At 38.2% G+C, this 21,896-nt stretch overlaps 1 protein-coding gene and 1 long non-coding RNA gene across 2 annotated transcripts in view; both read left to right on the forward strand.

Annotated features, from left to right (window-relative positions):
• Positions 1-20,261, forward strand: part of LOC113074016 (B-cell receptor CD22-like) — a 29,628-nt gene extending 9,367 nt beyond the window's left edge. The window contains exons 4-10 of the mRNA XM_026246724.1: positions 516-767; positions 937-1,287; positions 14,275-14,526; positions 14,696-15,046; positions 19,209-19,460; positions 19,825-20,085; positions 20,164-20,261. Of these exons, the coding sequence (XP_026102509.1) occupies positions 516-767; positions 937-1,287; positions 14,275-14,526; positions 14,696-15,046; positions 19,209-19,460; positions 19,825-20,085; positions 20,164-20,261 (1,817 nt within the window). The remainder of the gene's footprint in view (positions 1-515; positions 768-936; positions 1,288-14,274; positions 14,527-14,695; positions 15,047-19,208; positions 19,461-19,824; positions 20,086-20,163) is intronic.
• On the forward strand, positions 9,663-13,226 carry LOC113074012 (uncharacterized). The gene is made up of 3 exons (XR_003280582.1): positions 9,663-9,707; positions 9,977-10,039; positions 12,906-13,226. It is a non-coding gene; the product is annotated as an uncharacterized LOC113074012 (long non-coding RNA).
• Positions 20,262-21,896: the final 1,635 nt, after the last annotated feature.

Consider the following 21,896-nt stretch of genomic DNA (forward strand, 5'->3'; position numbering starts at 1 on the left):
TGTTATGTTGTGAAAAGTGTACATTTAAACAAGAACTTAACTGCTGTTAAATGGACAATCACAAGCAGGACATTTGTAAATGTGTTCTGAAAAAGAAAGAGCCAACAGCAGAGTGATAAATAATGTTTTCGACTTGAAGCACGACTACAAGAGCTGTCACTTTCTGCTCCCGGTAGTGACGCTCACGCGGTGTTTGAATACTTTATCACAGATGAAGTGAATTAAATGCAATATTTGTCATATACACAGATGTTTCAGAAACATTTCCATGACAAACATACACTTTTTATATACTGCTTAATACAGCGCCATGTTTTCAAGAATAAAGTTCAACATAATCATATACTCTTTAAATACTAATACAGTGGGGTATATGCGCTTTTATGATAAACTTGACTAATTAAAACTAATAAAAAATTATTTTACCGTTCTAAAAACACAGATTTGTTGCCAACTTTGGACTTTTAAGTTGACTGTCACTTTAAGCTGATGAATCAGTGTGTTGTTGTTGTCAGATCTGCAGGTGGAGACAGAGCAGAGTGTGAATAAGGGAGATTCAGTCACTCTGACATGTAAAAGCAGCTGCTCTCTGCCTCAACAAACAACATTCATCTGGTTCAGAAACACACAGAGATTAACTACAGGAAACATCAGAGAGAATCAGCTTCAGCTGCAGTCAGTCAGTCTTCATGATTCAGGAAACTATCGGTGTGCTGTTTCAGGAGAGGAACATCTGATCTCTCCACCTGTTTTTCTTAAAGTAAGATGTGAGTACAAACTGATTCATTATCATAAGTGAATTATTCACACCCTTTAATTTTTTTATTTCTTTTGAATTGAGTTTGTAAAGTTAGACATCAGCTGAAATCTAAAAGAAAATGAAATGTGTGTTTGAAAGCCTAATTATATTTCTAATTTCTGTGCTTTGTGTTTCAGCGGGTGATGGTCAGCAGGATTGGGGAGTGAATTACAGTTCTTCATATGTTTGTGCATTAAAGGGGTCAACAGTGAATCTCTCCTGTACTGTAAAATATCCTCGTGATCATCAGCTCAATACAGTCTTCTGGACCAAACCTGCTGTAACTGTAATAGAAACCCCTGACCTGTGTTCAGACCCAGAAAAGAGAGGAAGAGTTCAGTGTGACCGTGAATATAAAAACAACACTTGCAGACTCACTTTGATGAATGTAACAGAAGCAGATAAACACATCTACAACTGCAGATTCACTACAGACACTGAGGGAGGAAGATGGACAGGGGTTCCTGGAGCTCAGCTGGACGTCACAGGTAGAGCTACACACACACACACACCACAGAAATATGTAAGACACATTATGAAACATATAAAACATTGTGTCACCTGTTGTGTCACCTGTTATTCAAGAAGCTCAAACAGTAGAGAATGGCACTAATAATGACAAAACCATGAGAGCAATTCCCAGGAAATACAGGAAATCATAAAGTGTTTACCTTGAATCAGTGCAATTTACTTTGGAAAAAGCAAATGCTTAAATGTAAATATTGTATTTGTTACTATTTCATCTCCTTAAAGTTTCAATTGTTATAACATTAAAGCTATGTTGGTGAAACTATAATGATGAATCAGTGAGTTGTTGTGTCAGACCTGCAGGTGGAGACAGAGCAGAGTGTGAAAGAGACAGATTCAGTCACTCTGACATGTAAAAGCAGCTGCTCTCTGCCTCAACAAACAACATTCATCTGGTTCAGAGACACACAGAGATTAACTACAGGAAACATCACAAAGAATCAGCTTCAGCTGCGGTCAGTCAGTCGTGATGATTCAGGAAACTATCAGTGTGCTGTTTCAGGAGAGGAACATCTGATCTCTCCACCTGTTTATCTTCATGTAGGATGTGAGTACAAACTGATTCATTAACATTAGAGAAATATTTACCTGATTATTCAGAGATTTTCAGAATTAACTTCAGATTAGTTTGCTAAATTAATCATTTATTCTGAATAGATGACATATTTTATTATTAGACATGCTTTATTTACTATTGTAATAACATGAAAATGAATGTGAATCAAGAATCTGTGTGTAGAGACCATCTTCATGGGTTTGTAAATCAGTACATGTACCTTTTTAATCTCATCACTCAAATAAAATCTCTTTTAATTTCTGCTTGTGGATATACTTCAGTTAATGTCAACAACCATAAGATAAGTTAAATAAAGTAATTATTCATCATTTACATTTCATCTAGATCCTCCAAAGAGTGTCTCAGTGTCCATCAGTCCGTCTGAAATAGTGGAGGGAGATTCAGTGACTCTGATCTGCAGCAGTGACTCAAACCCTCCTGCTCTGAACTTCAGCTGGTTTAAGGAGAATCAAAGCTCAGCTGTTGGATCTGGACAGAGTTTCATCATCTCCAGCTTTAACTCCAGTCACAGCGGACGCTACTATTGTGAGACTCAGAATCAACATGGATCTCAGAGATCAGCGTCTGTTTCAGTCTCTGTTAAAGGTATTTCAGACAGGACCACTTTGGAAAGTTACTTGAGTTTATTGTACACAATCTATCTTTGGCGGTATGGTTCCTTATGGGGCTTCTTGCTCCCAAATTAAAAGCTTAAACATTGACCCCCTGGAACCATCAGCTTGGAAATACTTGACAATTAAGACTCTTAGTAATGTCTTTAAGCAAACAGTGATAATCATGTAGATGTGGCAGTGGTACGTCTATCCTTTAGCCTGGTTATGAAGATGAGTGTCTCTCAACAGTGAGGTCCATACCAGCTACGATTTGAAAGCCTAAGTCATTTGAAACAAAGACACGACAGCCAAAAGGTGCACAGTAATGTCCTCATGCTTATAATGGGGAGGGAGGGTTGCAAGCCATTGAGCATACTTACCGAACAGTAGTGCCACGTTTATATGTCCCATGACTAATAGGAGAATGGTAGTGATTGGAGCCATTTGACAGCTGACCGTATCAGTTGGTCACAGCCCATACCTCCGTGGCCTGACTGAACTAACGCTGCGCTCAATTCATTATAAACAGACACTCTTTGAGTTAAATCTGTCTCTAGTGTGAAATGATCTTCATGAACATCTTGTTTCAGGGGTTCAGAGAGCTGCTCTGCACACAGCTATTGGGATTGTGGTGGGATGTGGAGGACTGATCTTCCTCATCATCATCATCATCATTATCATTGTGTTTATTAAGTGAGTCCCTTGCATTAGAAAGTAATTTCACAAGTTAACACAAATGCAGAATTTGTTAAAATTATGGCAAAATATTAAATGTTACTTGCAAAAAATTATACTGTTCAGTAATTTGTTACAAAACATTTTTTTTACAGGAAGAAGAAGAGAGACAGTGGAGCTGAAGATGTCAGACAAAATCAGGCAATTTTGATAAAACATACCTCAATCTACAAAAGCAGCAGGATCATCTTATTTTTAACTATAAAAATCTTACAATACAAAGACTTACAATCATAATGTACTGTGACTTGACAAATATTTGACCTGATTTTGATCTTGTGATATCTGTGTGATTGTTATTTTATGAAACAGCAGGGGGATCTTGTCAGCAGATCAGAAGAAACAGCTCCGACCAATGACGATCCAGTGTATTCAGAAGCATCAGCCAATCAGACGGATGATCTGTATGCTATGGTTCAAGCGAAGAAACCCAAACGCTCGAGGAGAGAACAAACAGAAAAAGACTCTGGAGATGCTGAAGAGATTCAGTATGCCAGTGTCCATCACTTCAAGAACAAAGACATGAACAAGACTGAAGAGACCACTGAGATGCAACATCCGTCTGATGCCAGCAGGTGAGGAACGATTCATCTGAACCCAAACGAGACACATTCAATGCTTAATCAGACCTCTTGTTTTTGTGTTGTTGAAATTATGGATTGTCACCTGCTGGAGTAACATTATCATATTCATAAACCTTCTCCCCAGATCTGAGGATGTGATCTACAGCTCAGTCAAATGAAGAACATGTGGTCGATCTGATGCTCACAGGAGACCTGGGTTTGAGTTCAGTGCAGGTCATGTTTCAGATCCTTCTCTGCTTGATTTCACACATTTACACATTCATGGACTGTTCTGATGTTTGGACATTAAAGGAGGCATAACACACACAGTATCATCTCATTTTAATCTCAAGTACCTATAGAGTTGCACTGCATCATTCATATCTCCAAAAAGTCTTTAGTTTTATCATATTTATGAAAGAAAGATACAGCTTTAAGATTTTCTTCCTGAAAAAAGCTGAGCTCCTGGAGGCGTGATGAGCACTTGAGCACCGAATGCCAACGAAACAGACATTTGATGCCGTTTCACTTACCGTCTGCAGTTCTGAATCATGACCAGGATCTTTAATAGCTGGGACTGATTCATCTTTCAGTATCAAAGAATGTGCAACTCTAGCGTCAATCTGGGCACTATTTATAAAACATTAATCAACAAACACACTTGTGAAACTCCATTGTTGCCCCTCGAAAAACAGACTGTATCCACTGTAACGCTGGGTTCTTTAGGAAGCTGAACAAAGTTATCCTTCCCTTACAACCATAAACACAATTCTTTGGAGACATTCTTCCAGAGCAAGTGTGGGTGCATTATTCCAGGAGAAATGCCCATATAAGGAGTTCCACCCTTGTCTACGTCATGAATGAAAAAAACTCTCTGAAACTTGCGAACCCGGAAGTAATTTTTTTTTTTTTTACTTTGTCTATGCTTAGAATGAGAGTCCAACTCTTTAATAGTGTAAACAACTCATGAATGCCTTTCATGAATGGATGAAACAGTATTGGACCCCCTTTAATTGCTTTCAGCTTAAAATCCACTGGTTTATTTCAGTCTTAATCATGAATATTACACACTGTCTTCTCTCTACACTCACACATGGACACCACTCAGACCTTTAATAGTCAAATGCCTTTTAGCTCTCGCTTTGTACAGTCAAATATTTTGTTTTGTGTGTTCATACTGTGTGATTTTATTGCTAAATACATGACATTTTAACATTGCCAGAAAAGTCTTTATTTTCATTAAGACATCATTATTAGAATTTATCACATTTTACACTTAATTGTAATCTGGTCTATTTTCCTATAAAAAGCCTAACCAAGTTATAATAATTTTAAGCTACCTGCTCATAAGACATAAAGTTTCTGTTTTTATTTTGCTATTGAGTGTTCTGATGTTGTTAGTGACATTTACACAAAGGTGATCACTTGTAACCATAATTTTAACAATTTAATGCCATTTTCAAATAGATAGTTTCCACACAGTCAGGGCCTGGAGATTTGTTTATATCAAGCGATTTAAGTGCTTTATGGACATCAGTACGCTTGATGTGAACAAAAGAGAACTCTTCCTTTTTAAAACTAGTTTCTGCACTAACAAAGTCATTATTTGAGGGCCAAAGATTGTACGACTTGAATAAAGACCCAGAATCAATAAAATTCTTATTAAAATGGTTAAGTATTTGCTCTTTATCAGAAATGACAGTGGAATCCATATTTATACGTGAAGGAAAATCTGATGATTTTTTGTTCCCTGCTATATATTTTATATTCTGCCAAATTTTTATAGGATTATTTAAATTAGTTGTAGTTTTAGCAATAAAGTAGTCGGCTTTAGCATTCCTGATGGCGACTGTACATTTATTTCGAAGCTGTCTGAAACAAATCCAATCAGAATCTACATCAGATTGCCTAGCTTTTGCCCAAGCAATATCCCACTCAAGTATAAGAGTAGACAATGCTGTAGAAAACCAGGGGTTATTCCTGCCTTTAACTCTAAATGTCTTAATTGGTGCATGCCTATTAAGAACCGAAGTAAGTCCATCATAAAAATATTTCCAAGCAGACGCGACATCGGGTATGAGGGAAATCCTTTCCCAGTCATAAGTTGCAAGGTCATGGAGAAAACATTGCTCATTAAAATATTTCAAACACCTTTTTGTAATGATACGTGATTTCTGTTTAGGTAGTTTTGTATCTCTAACTATGGCGACAACACAGTGATCACTAACATCATTTGCAAATACAGAAGCCAATGAATATTTGTGTGGAACATTTGTAAAAATAAGATCAATTAATGTTGACTTTTTATAGTCCTTCAAATTTGGTCTAGTGGGCATCTCAACTAGCTGAGAGAAGTTAAGAGTATCACAAATTAATTTAAGACCATCAGAAGCTGACTGCAACCAATTCACTGTCACTGTGTCACTGTGTGCATCAGAGATGAAATGGCGTCATTATTAGCTGAAGGAGGTCTATAGCATCCAACTACTGTAAGATGTACAGTTTTAGAAACGATAAGAGTTAAAGCTAATAATTCATATTGTTTAGCCACTGATTCAGAAAGTAAAACAGTAGTTTAAAATCTATCCTTGATATAAATTGCTACCCCACCTCCTCTTTTTGATGAGTGGATTTACCTGCCTCTGGTCACAGAGACTTTTAGATGGATGCTGACACTTTTTAAGTCAGTTAGAATCTGGAATCTTTAATCCAGTTTGTTTACTGGGTTCCATGGCGGCAATACACTGTGTATGCCACCAGCTGACAACCCAGGGTGTCAAGATACTTTGGGGTAAACTGGCCATGTGTGGAATCAAACAGACCAAAACAAAAACACACATTCAGACACAGAACCAGTGTTGCCAAGTGTTGAGGGGTGAAACCAGTTTCATGAATGGAAATAATCTGCAAGTGTATAGCTTGGCGAGACTCATGCTCTCGCACTGTGTGTGCATTTACTCAATAAAATTGTGGCAACAGATTACAATCAATATTATTAATAAAATGTAACACATTAGAATTAATTACAATTAATCAAATGAGATGCTTAAAAGCAATTATTCAAAATGAGTAAAATAACATGAGAAAAAAGTAAAATGTATACAAAAATATTGGTTTTGTTGGACAAAAAACGAGAAGCACACGGCTGCAGTCTGCATACAGAGGCGGGGTGCACGTTAACCTGATCCATACCTACTCTGATTGGTTCGATCGTCTTTCATAGGCATACATGATAGTAAAATGTGTGTATTTCATTATCAGTATCTTTCATAAACCTTCTTGACGTAAGTGTGTATACTGTTATGGAGCTTATAACATTCTGCAGAATATATTCTCATCTTACAAATGTATATTGTACATTACACATTTTCTTTAAATTTCTGCTGCACTCACAAATACATGTGAACTTGTTTATTTCTTAAAGTTACATCCCAATAATGTAGTTTAGTGTCTCTTCACTGGAGTAAAGACTAGATTTTTATTTTCTAATAATGTTATTCATCACACAGCTAAGCAGTGTTTTCATGGGAAACTCAATATCTGTAACTTAATGTAATAAAGTCTCTGTTTGCTCTGATATCTGAGTAGATTTTGTTCTTCTGTATCCTGACTGGAGTAACCTGATAATGTTTGTATTATTTACAATACCAGCATCTCACAGCAACATTTCTCTTGTGTCTGCTGTGTATTAATAATCAGTGATAATATTTCATGTGTGTCCAGACAAGACGAACCAGACTTATAAAAGTATATAAAGTTCATAAATGTTAAAAATGTTCAAGTGATAAGTGCAGAAGTGAACAAGTGGTGAATAATAATACAGAGAATGGGAATTATTAAACACAGCAAATCAGAACAGTAAATAATTAATATTAACATATTTTCTCAGATATTTCTGGTTTCATGATTTATATTATCATTTGTTAGCTATAATTTATTTCTAGTTTAATCTTTAAATGAAAACATTAGCATGACACTGTACTGAATCTCTTTATTATTTTCCAACCTTCAAAAAAAAAAAAAAAAAAGATTGCTTCAGCTCTCTAGATCTGTGCTGTTTGATGAAATCCTAAAGATGCTGCACTGAATAAAACACTGGAGATGTTTCACATCCTCATCTGTAGATGTGTGTCAGGGAAGATTTGTTCTGTAAAGTGAAGCCGCAGTGCAGTGATTTGGATCTTGACTTGTAACTTTGTAATTTTCATATTTATGTATCAAGCCAAGAGCCAAAATGATTGGGTGGTGATGACTGTTTTAATGTAATTGTTGCTTGACCTTAGGCATGCTTCATGCCGCAATGCATTCTGGGTGCCACGGATGAGTTTTGCATGATGTACCCAGAATACATTCATACACTGAACCTTGATGTTTGTGTGACAAAGAAAAGTATATATATATATTTTTAATCATTTTAAATTCAGCTGAGTGTCAGGCTGTTGACCCATTGAGTCAAAATAATATTTAAACAATACCACACATTAGCTTGTATGAAAGCAGGAAACTAGACAACATATATGGCTATATATTAATCATCAGCAAACAATCAGCACCATCGTACCACCTGTTCTCTTGCTGTTTTGGCCACAATAAAGAAGACAGCAGTTAAAGAATGACACTGACAAGTCAAGTGTCAAATTGCACAACTAAAACCAACACTTACCACCATTATGGTGACATCAGACCAAACTATTACTTTTAAACAGACGTCAACATCAACATCTAAACCTCTGCTTAAATCTTAATTAGAATGTTAGGGGATAATGTTGTAATAATGTTATTAATAAACATTTTTAGAATGTTTTTAGAGAATGTTATAGTATCTTTTGAGAGAACGTTCTGCGAACAAAAATAAAACTATCCACTAAAAACATTGTTAGAACAATCCAAGGGAATGTTCTTAGAACATTTTAGAACAAAAAAAAATAATTCTAGCTGGGAAGTGCCGCTTCATTTGAAACCAGGTGATGGACATTTACTGCTAATCACAGAACCGGTTTTACTGACAAGACATGCATGACAATCGCATGCGATTAATCGTCCATCCCTACTTTTACATCTCATTTTATACAAAGATTTGTAACATTTAAATTTATTTTTGCTTTGTGTAATATCTCGTCCAATGAATCACTTAATAAATAGATCAAATAAACAGATTTTGTTTTTAACAGTCAGACAGTTGGTTTGAGCCCAAAAGGTTCTAACCCTGAACCCACCCCTTAAAATAAACCTAAATCAAACCCATGAAATTACCTTTTATTGTTTCTAAAATCATCATGTTGTCTAACAGTCAGACTGCTGTAGCAGGCAGAATGATGTGCTTCATTTTTTAGACCACCAGATGACAGTGAAGTCAATGGAAGTGCAGAAAAGACTGGAGTAATCCCAGTTTCTTATTTTTTGGAAAATCATTCAATAGATCTGTTCTTTTAGAAGAACAATATTATTTTTACTTCATCTTTTGTCAGTCTGGTAGTGTCTATGAGAATGACACTGACTCACTTAAACACAGTGTATTTGCTCCTGGTTGCAGCATCGCTCCATGTGTTAAACACAGAGTTAAAATCAGAAAGAGGAAGTGAATCTAAGAGTTCGTAACTTTCATCTCTTATAAACCCCCAGACGCTCCTGCAGCCGTAATGAGCATCTTTACACAGTTCGTTCTCTCATGTTTCAGGTATTTTCTCACAAATATTTAATAACAGTGAATCCTAAAGATTGTTATTTGTTTGGATCTGGAGACTTTTCGAGTTGTTCTTGTGTAGTTGAGATGAAGTTACACATGTCCAGGAAGAGGAAGATGAATATTTTGAACTGCATATTGAAGTGTGAAAACTAGCCATTTGACTCTTTAAGCTGCTGATATTTTTATCATTTGAGCGTCGACACTCAGACATCGACACTGCAGCACGGTAAGACCATTTTAACATTTGGTAAAATAACAGATCTACAACAGATTGTTTGTAAAAATGCGGTCATGACTTAATATAAACTCCATAAGCTCAATATTTGATAAAGATACACATGTAAATGTTTTGTGAAGCTCTTTAGACACACGAGGCCTGACATGAGAAACATCCTCAGCACACGTCAAGTCTTCAATGAGCAGTCAATTAATCTGAAGTCATTATGGTCTGTCTATTGATTATCAACACAATAAAGTTTGTGTTTTTTATTGCAGAAATTACTATGGTGCCGTCACTCGTAACATCTCTTCCTCTGATCTTGGTGATCATGACTGCGAGTGAGTCTTCAGTTACAGTCACTAAACACACTTTAACACTCTTGAAAAACTGTTGATCTCTTAAAGTGTTTTGCTGTCAGTTAACATAAAAACTAGGCTCATTGGAAACACGTGCCTCTGCATACATTTCTTCAAAACTGATAAAAACGTACCTATATGTCTGATTCACGGCAGTTTCCAGTTGAAATGAGCGTCAGAGTCAGTAAAACTGACAACTTTTATGATTTGATAGGCATGGTTTTCTAATTCAGTAGCTTTGCTCGATAGCGTTGCACTTGAGTGATGAAGAGCTCTGGTACACTGTAAAACCCGACAAGTTAACTTAACTCAAATCGTTTGAGTAAATCAATTGCCTTGACTGTAATACCCGACAAGTAAACTAAACTCAAAAGGTTTGAGTAAACAGATGTCCTTAAGTTATGTTAACTCAAACCGTTTGAGGAAACTGATTGCCTTAAACCATTTAAGTTGAAAAAACTAACAGTTATAAGTACTCTGAACTTAATTCAGTTGAGTTCACTGAAAGAAGAAATACATTGCAATTAAGTGATTAAGTGATTAATTGAGTGATAATTGAGAATTAGTGATGAACAGCTGCTGTTAACAAACAGAATCACTGAAGAAAAGAGAAACACAAGAACTACTACAACTGACTTCAGACACAGACTTAGATGAAATCAACTGAAATAAAATACATGAAATCTCTCAAGATCTGATTAAACAACCCCACAAACAGCATCACCAGCTCCACTTATTAATAACCAGACTGACTTTATTTCTGTCAGACGTCTACAGAAGATCTTATTGAGAATGAACTAAGGTTTAGATGTTGATTTATTGTTTCATTTGAAGTAACCATGTTAGAGATCAGTGTTTGCTTTAGTTGGGCTCTTGACCCTTGATTTCTGCCTTGTTTTTTTGTTATAACCACTGTTATAACCATATGTTTCTAAAACACATTTGTTGTAACTCAAACTAAAGCAAACACTGATCTCTAACATGGTTATTTCAAATGAAACAATAAATCAACATCTAAACCTTAGTTCATTCTCAATAAGATCTTCTGTAGACGTCTGACAGAAATAAAGTCAGTCTGGTTTAGTGTTGTTTTTGGCGGCCTGTTTTAATTTTAGTTTTAGTATAGTCTTTGTGTCAAGCTGTCATTTTAGTTTTTATTAGTTTTAGTCATGTTCATACTCTTTTTAGTCTAGTCTAGTTTTAGTCAACTAAAAGTCTGAGCATTTTAGTCTTATTTTAGTCAGAATTATCCATGATTATTTTCGTCTAGTTTTAGTCGACGAAAACTGATGACATTTTTAGTCAAGTTTTAGTCAATGAAAATTGTATTTTAGCCTCTATTTGGTAATGCAATTCTATTTAACCCAGTCAATATAGTGTAAGTACCTAGTAGTATAGACCAAAATATAAACCAAAATTTTCTTTTAGCCAAACCCATTTCAAACAAAGTTTTCTTATCTAGAATCTAGAATACTTATCTAGAATACGGTATTCAAACTTTCAAAGTCATGTTGTTGATGCCAAATTCAGTTCAGAGTGATTGCTATGTGAATTAAAAAAAACTAGCTAAAGTATTTGGCCGACAAGGGATGTCAGTCAGTCAGGTAGGAACTAAGAACCCACTTTACACTCTCTTACATAAACACACACACACACACACACACACACACACTCACAAACAAATACACACACACACACACACACACACACGCTAGTCACACACGTTTGTCTCAGTCGTTTTCAGCTCCAGTGGCTAACGTCTAAAGCTAACGTTAAAATGAGACACATTAACCACAGCCTCATGAGTTGGCTTGGCATGAGCTTTCTAATATAGAAAGTAACGTTATGTTAATGTCTTTTGACTTACCTCAATTTCATTATGGAATGCCTTGAGATGTCTCTTAAGGTTTGTGGTGTTTTTTCTGGTGATTTTGTGGCCGCATTTCTCCCCATCTTTTTTCACAACACATTCAGTTTTTCTATTCTTTTTCTTCCAAAGAGGAACCCCGGCTGGCCGGCCATCGGACCCTTTCTCTCTGTCAGGCTAATAGACTTAACTTTGTTGTCGTTGACATACACTCACCATGACACTCACCGCAGTCTAAATATCTAAATAATGCCGCGAGTGAGGCTTGAGGAAGTGATGTCGCCTGCGTCTGCGCAGTGCAACCTGATGCAGCCTCCCGAAAGGGAGACACAGCAGGAAACAGAAATTACTGCAAAAATACTACGACTAAACGAGACGAAATAAGGTTATAACATTTCGTCTCGTCTCGTTTTGGTCAACAAAAATAAAGAGACATTTTAGCATAGTTTTTATTTTGTAAACCACATTAAGTCTCGTTTTTATTCGTCAACGATAATGCATTATACATTTAATTATAGTTATCGTCACATGATCAGCATTTACGTTGCGTCTCCGCTCGTTTTCGTCACGTGATAAAGGTTCGTTGACGACGATATTTAGTCATAATTTTCGTTGACGAAAGCAACACTAGTCTGGTTATTAATAAGTGGAGCTGGTGATGCTGTTTGTGGGGTTGTTTAATCAGATCTTGAGAGATTTCATGTATTTTATTTCAGTTGATTTCATCTAAGTCTGTGTCTGAAGTCAGTTGTAGTAGTTCTTGTGTTTCTCTTTTCTTCAGTAATTCTGTTTGTTAACAGCAGCTGTTCATCACTAATTCTCAATCAGCACTTAGTTAATCACTTAATTACTTGAATGCAAAGTTTTAAAACTTACATGGTTTAAATCAAGGCAATCTGTTTACTCAAACGGTTTGAGTTAAGTTAACTTGTCGGGTTTTACAGTGTACAAAACAGCTCAAATCCAATTTATGTGTTTCAGGGGTTGATGGTCAGCAGTATCTGACAGTGAATTATGGTCCTTCATATGTTTGTGCATTAAAGGGGTCAACAGTGAATCTCTCTTGTACTGTAAAATATCCTCATGATCATGAGCTCAAAACAGCTTTCTGGACCAAACCTGCTGTAAATGATGGAGATCCACCGAACCTGTGTTTAGACCCAGAAAAGAGAGGAAGAGTTCAGTGTGAGAGTGAAGATAAAGACACTCACAGTATCACTTTGATGAATGTAACAGAAGCAGATAAACACATCTACTACTGCAGATTCACTACAAACAGAGGAAGATGGACAGGGATTCCTGGAGCTCAGCTGTACGTCACAGGTAGAGCTAGTGAACTCTCACAAATACAACACACACACACACACACACACACACACACACGTTTGTTTTTGTGAAAAGTGGGGACATCCCATAGGCGTAATGGTTTTTATACTGTAGAAACTGTATATTCTATCGCCATTCACTAACCCTACCCCTAAACCTAACCCTCACAGGAAACTTTGTGCATTTTTACTTTCTCAAAAAAAACTCATTCTGTATGATTTATAAGCGTTTTGAAAAATGGGGACATGGGTTATGTCCTCATAAGTCACCCTCTCCTTGTAATACCTGTGTCATAGCCATGTCATTATACAGAGTTGTGTCCTAATATGTCACAAAAACAAGAGCACACATACACACACACACACACACACATCTACATTCACAAATTGTTCCATCTGTTTAACCGAACATGTGACTTCAAGCTGTATTTTATTGGTATATGATATTTTCTTGTCAGAAGAGTTTAGGTGTTGTCTCAACAGTAGCTGGGTTTCCATCACCCTGCTTTTTTGTGCATTTTAAGTATTGCATCAGAATCAAATTTCGTATCGCTGAATTTCGAATAGAAATGCCTTAATTGACAAAAAAGCTTTTACACTCGCTTGAGGTTTTTGACCTTTCGAAAAAGGGTTAATGCGAATAATGGGAGATAGAAATGCTTTTTGGGAATAAATTCTTCCAAGCGCATCAAAGTGTCATGTGACGTGCTATACATATAAACAAGAATTGAATTGCTATTAAATGGACAATCACAAGCAGGAAATTTGTAAATGGCTTTAGACCAACAGCAGAGTGATAAATAATGTGTTCGACTTGAAGCACGGCTACAGATGTCGATCAACGAGAGCAGCCGCTTGCAGTCGGGGCCGGAGCCGTCAAGCCGAACACTTTCTGCTCCCGTTAGTATAATGCTCAAGAGGTGTTTGCATGAAGTCAAACTAATGACTGAATTTATATTTTTATGCAGACTTTTAAGTGGACTGTCACTTTAAGCTGATGAATCAATGAGATGTTGTTCTGTCAGATCTGCAGGTGGAGACAGAGCAGAGTGTGAAAGAGACAGATTCAGTCACTCTGACATGTAAAAGCAGCTGCTCTCTTCCTCAACAAACAACATTCATCTGGTTCAGAGAGACACAGATATTAACTACAGGAATCATCAGAGAGAATCAGCTTCATCTGCAGTCAGTCAGTCGTGATGATTCAGGAAACTATCGGTGTGCTGTTTCAGGAGAGGAACATCTGATCTCTCCACCTGTTTTTCTTAAAGTAAGATGTGAGTACAAACTGATTCATTATCATAAGTGAATTATTCACACCCTTTAATTTTTTTATTTCTTTTGAATTGAGATTGTAAAGTTAGACATCAGCTGAAATCTAAAAGAAAGTGAAATGTGTGTTTGAAAGCCTAATTATATTTCTAATTTCTGTGTTTTGTGTTTCAGCGGGTGATGGTCAGCAGGATTGGGGAGTGAGTTACAGTCCTTCATATGTTTGTGCATTAAAGGGGTCAACAGTGAATCTCTCCTGTACTGTAAAATATCCTCGTGATCATCAGCTCAAGACAGTCTTCTGGACCAAACCTGCTGTAACTGTTATAGAAACCCCTGACCTGTGTTCAGACCCAGAAAAGAGAGGAAGAGTTCAGTGTGACCGTGAATATAAAAACAACACTTGCAGAATCACTTTGACGAGTGTAACAGAAGCAGATAAACACATCTATAACTGCAGATTCACTACAGACAATAAGGAGGGAAGATGGACGGGGGTTCCTGGAGTTCAGCTGGACGTCACAGGTAGAGCTACAGACACAAATACACCACAGAAATATGTAAAACACATCATGGAGCATATAAAACACAGATTGTGTCACCTGTTATTCCAGAAGCTCAAACAGTAGAGAATGGCACTAGTAACGACAAAACCATGAGAGCAATTCCCAGGAAATACTTTTACTGATAGAGTGTTTACCTTGAATCAATGCAAGTCACTTTGGATGAAAGCAAATGTTTAAATGTAAATTCTTTATTCTTTACCACCCACTGGGCAAAGTTATGTTTTTTTATGTCTTTGCAGACGTTGAATGTCTTTGATTTGCAGTTGATTTTACCACATGCTCAATCAGAATCAGAATCAGAATCAGAAATCAGAAAGAGCTTTATTGCCAGGTATGTTTACACAAACTAGGAATTTGTTTTCGTGACAAAAGCTCCGCAGTACAACAGAATGACAGCGACAGAACATAAAACAAATAATGAAAGAATAAAAAATACAAATAAGTAGATAGTGAATGACAATAGACAGATTGGCAATTGTAGGCAGGTATATTTACAAAATGCAGTTATGTATGTACATGTATATTATGTGCAAAATTTAAGTGTATACTAAGTATGTGTGTTAGATAAATAAGTGTATGTGTATATAAATATAAAGTGTAGTGTGTTCGCAGTTATTATCAGCTGTTCATAAGATGGATTGCCTGAGGGAAGAAACTGGTCCTGTGTCTGGTCGTTCTAGTGCTCAGTGCTCTGTAGCGTCGACCAGATGGACACAGTTCAAAGAGGGAGTGTGCTGGATGTGAGGGGTCCAGAGTGATTTTGACAGCCCTTTTTCTCACTCTGGATAAGTACAGTTCTTGAATAGAAGGGAGGGTTGTACCAATGATTCGCTCAGCAGTCCGGACTACCCTCTGTAGTTTTCTGAGGTCAGATTTAGAAGCTGAGCTGAACCAGACAGTTACTGAAGTGCAGAGGATGGATTCAATGATGGTGGAGTAGAACTGTTTCAGCAGCTCCTGTGGCAGGTTAAACTTCCTCAGCTGGCGAAGGAAGTACAACCTCTGCTGGGCCTTTTTTACGATGGAGTCAATGTGAATGTCCCACTTCAGGTCCTGAGAGATAGTGGTGCCCAGGAACCTGAATGACTCCACTGCGGTCACAGTGTTGTTCGTGATGGTGAGTGGGGGGAGTGCAGGGGGGTTTCTCCTGAAGTCCACGATCATCTCCACTGTTTTGAGCGTGTTAAGCTCCAGGTTGTTGAGACTGCACCAGACAGCCAGCTCTTTTACCTCCTGTCTGTAAGCAGACTCGTCACCGTCCTGAATGAGGCCGATGAGTGTGGTGTCGTCTGCAAACTTCAGGAGCTTGACAGAGGGGTCCTTGGATGTGCAATCATTAGTGTACAGGGAGAAGAGCAGTGGGGAGAGAACGCAGCCCTGGGGAGCTCCGGTGCTGATTGTACGGGTGCTGGATGTGTATTTTCCCAGCCTCACTAGCTGCTGCCTGTCTGTCAGGAAGCTGTTGATCCACTGACAGACGGAGGTGGGCACGGAGAGCTGATTTAGTTTGGGCAGGAGGAGGTTTGGGATGATCGTGTTGAAGGCCGAGCTGAAGTCCACAAACAGGATCCTCACATAAGTCCCCGGTCTGTCTAGGTGTTGCAGAACATAATGCAGTCCAATGTTTACTGCATCGTCCACAGACCTGTTTGCTCTGTAGGCAAACTGAAGAGGATCCAGCAAGGGTCCAGTGATGTCCTTCAGTTGGGCCAGCACCAGTTTTTCAAATGACTTCATGACTACAGACGTTAGAGCCACAGGCCTGTAGTCATTTAGTCCTGAAATTTTGGGTTTCTTAGGGATGGGGATGATGGTGGAACGTTTGAAGCATGAAGGGACTTCGCACAGCTCCAGCGATCTGTTGAAGATCTGTGTGAAGATGGGGGCCAGCTGGTCAGCACAGGATTTCAGACAGGCTGGTGTAACACAATCTGGGCCTGGTGCTTTTTTCCTTTTCTGCTTCCGGAAGACCTGGCGCACCGCATCCTCGCTGATCTGAATTGCAGGTGTGGGGGAGAGGGGGGATGCAGGAGGTGAGAATGGTAAGAGTGCTTGATTGGAGAGGTGTTCAGGATGGGTTGCAGGAGCTGTTAATGGTGTGAACGTTTGTTTGGAGAGGCATTCAGGGCTGGTTGCAGGAGTTGTGAAGGGTGTGAATGGTTGTGTGGGGAGGCGTTCAGGGCAGGTGATGGGTGTTCTTTCAAACCTGCAGTAAAACTCGTTCAGATCGTCTGCCAGTCGTTGATTCTCTACAGTGCTGGGGGGTGGTGTCTTGTAATTGGTGATCTTCTTTAGACTTTTCCACACTGATGCGGAGTCGTTGGAAGTGAACTGAGTCCTTATTTTTTCAGAATAATTCCTCTTTGCCACTTTGATCTCCTTTTCCAGTGTGTATTTAGCCTGTTTATACAAGACATTGTCCCCCTTCACGTAAGCATCTTCTTTGGCCTGACGGAGCTGTTTGAGTTTTGCAGTGAACCACGGTTTGTCATTGTTGTAAATTAGTTGAGTCTTTGTAGGAATACACATATCCTCACAGAAACTGATATATGATGTAACAGTCTCTGTGAGTTCATCCAGATCGGTGGCAGCAGCTTCAAAAACACTCCAATCAGTGAGGTCAAAACAAGATTGTAAATCCTGCTCTGCTTCATTAGTCCATCTTTTTACAGTCCTTGATACAGGTTTAGCTGATTTTAGTTTCTGCCTGTAGGACGGTATAAGATGAACCAGAAGGTGATCAGAACGTCCCAAAGCTGCTCGTGGAACAGAGTGAAATGCATTCTTTATTGTGGTGTAACAGTGATCCAATATATTACTGTCTCTTGTGGGACAAGTAACATGCTGTCTGTATTTTGGCAGTTCACGGGAGAGATTGGCTTTATTAAAGTCCCCGAGAATGATTAAAACAGAGTCCGGGTGTTGTTGTTCTGTGTCTGTGATCTGATCAGCGAGTTTCTGTAAAGCTGAGCTCACATGCGCTTGCGGAGGGATGTAAACACTGACCAGAATGAACGAGTGAAACTCCCGCGGCGAATAGAACGGCTTGCAGTTAATGAAGAGTGTTTCGAGATTTGAGCAGCACGTCTTCTTTAACACAGTTACATCTGTACACCACCGTTCATTGATGTAAAAGCATGTCCCGCCGCCGCGTGATTTCCCCGTAGATTCTGATTCGCGATCCGCTCTAAACAGCTGAAAGCCCGGCAGATGGAGCGCGCTGTCCGGTATGGTGTCATTCAGCCAGGTTTCCGTGAAACACAGAGCAGCAGAGTGTGTGAAATCCTTATTTGTCCGAGAAAGCAGAAGGAGTTCGTCCGTTTTGTTGGGTAGAGAGCGGAGATTTGCCAGATGGATGCTAGGCAACGGCGTTCGAAATCCGCGCTTCCTGAGTCTGACGAGCGCTCCCGCTCGCTTCCCCCGTCTGCGCGTCCTGAAGCGCTTGATCAGCGCCGCTGCTCCTCCGATAACAACATTCAGTAAAACGTCTGAATAATTAAAATCCGGTAAAAGATCTTGTGGTGTGTTCTGCCGAATGTTCAGCAGTTCTTCCCTGGTGAAACTGATGGCAGGAATATAACTAAAGACAGGACAAACTAACAAAAACACAAAAACATATGCAGAGCTCGTCACGGAGGCAGCCATCCTGTATCGGCGCCAGCGTTAAAGTTCAATCGTCAGTTATTTCATTATTTCATAAAGGTTATTTTATTTTCTTGATTTTAGGACAAACACAGTGTCTGGAAATTACATTGAAATAACACAAGTCTAAATCTAACGCATCCTGAGAGTGTTGATTTGGTCCAGAAACAGTATAAATTATGCCTAAATGAACCTTAAATGATGTTGAAAATATTTCCACTGACCACTTTTGAACTAGTTTTAACCTTGTAAGGAGGTTCTGTGAACGTTTAAATCAGACGTCAAAAAAATACGTAAAAAGACTTTCATTCTGTCTCGTCAGTGGACGTCTTTTCAACGTCAGCAAAGACATAAAAAGACGTCCACTGGATGTAACTTTGCCCAGTGGGTATTTTCTTCTGCTTAAAGTTTCAATTGTTATAACATTTAAGCTATGTTGATGAAACTATAATGATGAATCAGTGAGTTGTTGTTGTCAGATCTGCAGGTGGAGACAGAGCAGAGTGTGAAAGAGACAGATTCAGTCAATCTGACATGTAAAAGCAGCTGCTCTCTGCCTCAACAAACAACATTCATCTGGTTCAGAAACACACAGAGATTAACTACAGGAATCATCAGAGAGAATCAGCTTCAGCTGCGGTCAGTCAGTCATCGTGATTCAGGAAACTATCGGTGTGCTGTTTCAGGAGAGGAACATCTGATCTCTCCACCTGTTTATCTTCATGTAGGATGTGAGTACAAACTGATTCATTAACATTAGATAATAATTTCACTGATTATTGAGAGATTTTCAGAATTAACTTCAGATTTGTTTTCTAAATTCATCATTCATTCATTATTCATTCTGAATAGATGACATCATCATTAGACATGATTTATATTTACTATTGTAATAATATGAAAATGAATGTGAATCAAGAATCTGTGGTGTAGAGACCCTCTTCATGGGTTTATAAATGAATACATGTACCTTTCTAATCTCATCACTCAAATAAAATCTCCTTTAATTTCTGCTTGTGGATATACTTCAGTTAATGTCAACAACCATAAGAGAAGTTAAATAAGGTAATTATTCATCATTTACTTTTCATCTAGATCCTCCAAAGAGTGTCTCAGTGTCCATCAGTCCGTCTGAAATAGTGGAGGGAGATTCAGTGACTCTGATCTGCAGCAGTGACTCAAACCCTCCTGCTCTGAACTTCAGCTGGTTTAAGGAGAATCAAAGCTCCTCTGTTGGATCTGGACAGAGTTTCATCATCTCCAGCTTTAACTCCAGTCACAGCGGACGCTACTATTGTGAGACTCAGAATCAACATGGATCTCAGAGATCAGCGTCTGTTTCAGTCTCTGTTAAAGGTATTCATCATAAACAGATACTCTTTGAGTTAAATCTGTCTCTAGTGTGAAATGGTCTTCATGAACATCTTGTTTCAGGGTTTCAGAGAGCTGCTCTGCACACAGTTCCTGGGATTGTGGTGGGATGTGTAGCATTGATCTTCATCATCATCATCATCATTGTGTTTATTAAGTGAGCTCCTGCATTAAAAAGTCATTTCACAAGTTAACACAAATGCAGAATTTGTTAAACTTATTGCAAAATGTTAAATGTAACTTGCAATAAATTACTGTTCAGTTTGTAACAAAATTTTCCAGGAAGAAGAGGAGAGACAGTGGAGCTGAAGATGTCAGACAAAATAAGGCAAGATTGATAAATCATACCTCAATCCAGAGGTGGGTAATCCAGGGGCCAAAGAGTAAAAATCCTGCCATATTTATGTTCCACCCATGAACTCAGCAGCTGATTTCATCAGAGGAAGAAAAGTCATTCCAAATCCAATCTGAAGTCCTCAAAGAGTTAAAGTTAATGAGATAATTAAGTAACTAATTAAATGATGATTGTGCATTAATGATTAACACCCGCTGTTATTGAGAACTACAAAGGATCAGATGTTGGTTAAAATGTTGCCACCATCATGGAGATCAGTGTTTGAATTAGTTGTGTTCTTGACCCTTTACTTGTTGTGTCAGATATCTCTCTGTATGTGATGTTGTGGAGAAAAGCGATCTGTGATATATGAAGAACAAATATTCACACTGAGCTGATTTAATTACATCTCAAATAATGTTTAGGGTTCAAATAATGTCAGTCCAAAATGATAATCAATGCATTTAAATCAAGCTCATCCAGTCATCAAAAGCAAAAGTTACCTGTTAGATCAAGAGTTGCATCAGCATTGCACAAATGTTTACTGTTAAACAATAATGCAATTGCTTACAAGCAGATTTCTAGAAACTAGTTAAAGGCTCAAGAGCTCCACTGAAGCAAATACTCACCACAATTGTGGTGGCACAGTTTTTTTTTCTTCCAGTTGATTTCATCCAAAGCTGTGCTTAAAGTCAGTTGTAGTTCTTGTGTTTCTCGTTTCTTCAGTAATGTTGATTGTAAACCGCAGGTGTTCATCGCTAATGCACAATCTTCATTTAATTAGTCACTTAATTATCTCATTAACTTTAACTCTTTGAGGAATTGGGATTTGACTCAAGACTAGTTTGTGACTTGGAAGGAATGACTTGTGTCCTCTGGTGAAATCAGCTGCTGAGTTCATGGGTGGAGCAAAAATATGGCAGGACTTTTACTCTTTGGCCCCTGGATTACCCACCTCTGCCTCAATCTACAAAAGCAGCAAGATCATGATGTAGATTGTATATTTGACTATAAAAATTAATACTTAAAAAGTAATGTACTGTTGCTTGACTAATATTTGAGAAAATATCTCAGATTGATCTTGTGATATCTGTGTGATTGTTATTTTATGAAACAGCAGGAGGATCGTGTCAGCAGATCAGTAGAAACAGCTCTGACCAATGACGATCCAGTGTATTCAGAAGCATCAGCCAATCAGACGGATGATCTGTATGCTATGGTTCAAGCGAAGAAACCCAAACGCTTGAGGGGAGAACAAACAGAAAAAGACTCTGGAGATGCTGAAGAGATTCAGTATGCCAGTGTCCATCACTTCAAGAACAAAGCCATGAACAAGACTGAAGAGACCACTGAGATGCAACATCCGTCTGATGCCAGCAGGTGAGGAACGATTCATCTGAACCCAAACGAGACACATTCAATGCTTAATCAGACCTCTCGTTTTTGTGTTGTTGAAATGATG

The sequence above is a fragment of the Carassius auratus genome, unplaced genomic scaffold (genome assembly GCF_003368295.1).
Source record: "Carassius auratus strain Wakin unplaced genomic scaffold, ASM336829v1 scaf_tig00013464, whole genome shotgun sequence".
NCBI lineage: Eukaryota > Metazoa > Chordata > Actinopteri > Cypriniformes > Cyprinidae > Carassius > Carassius auratus.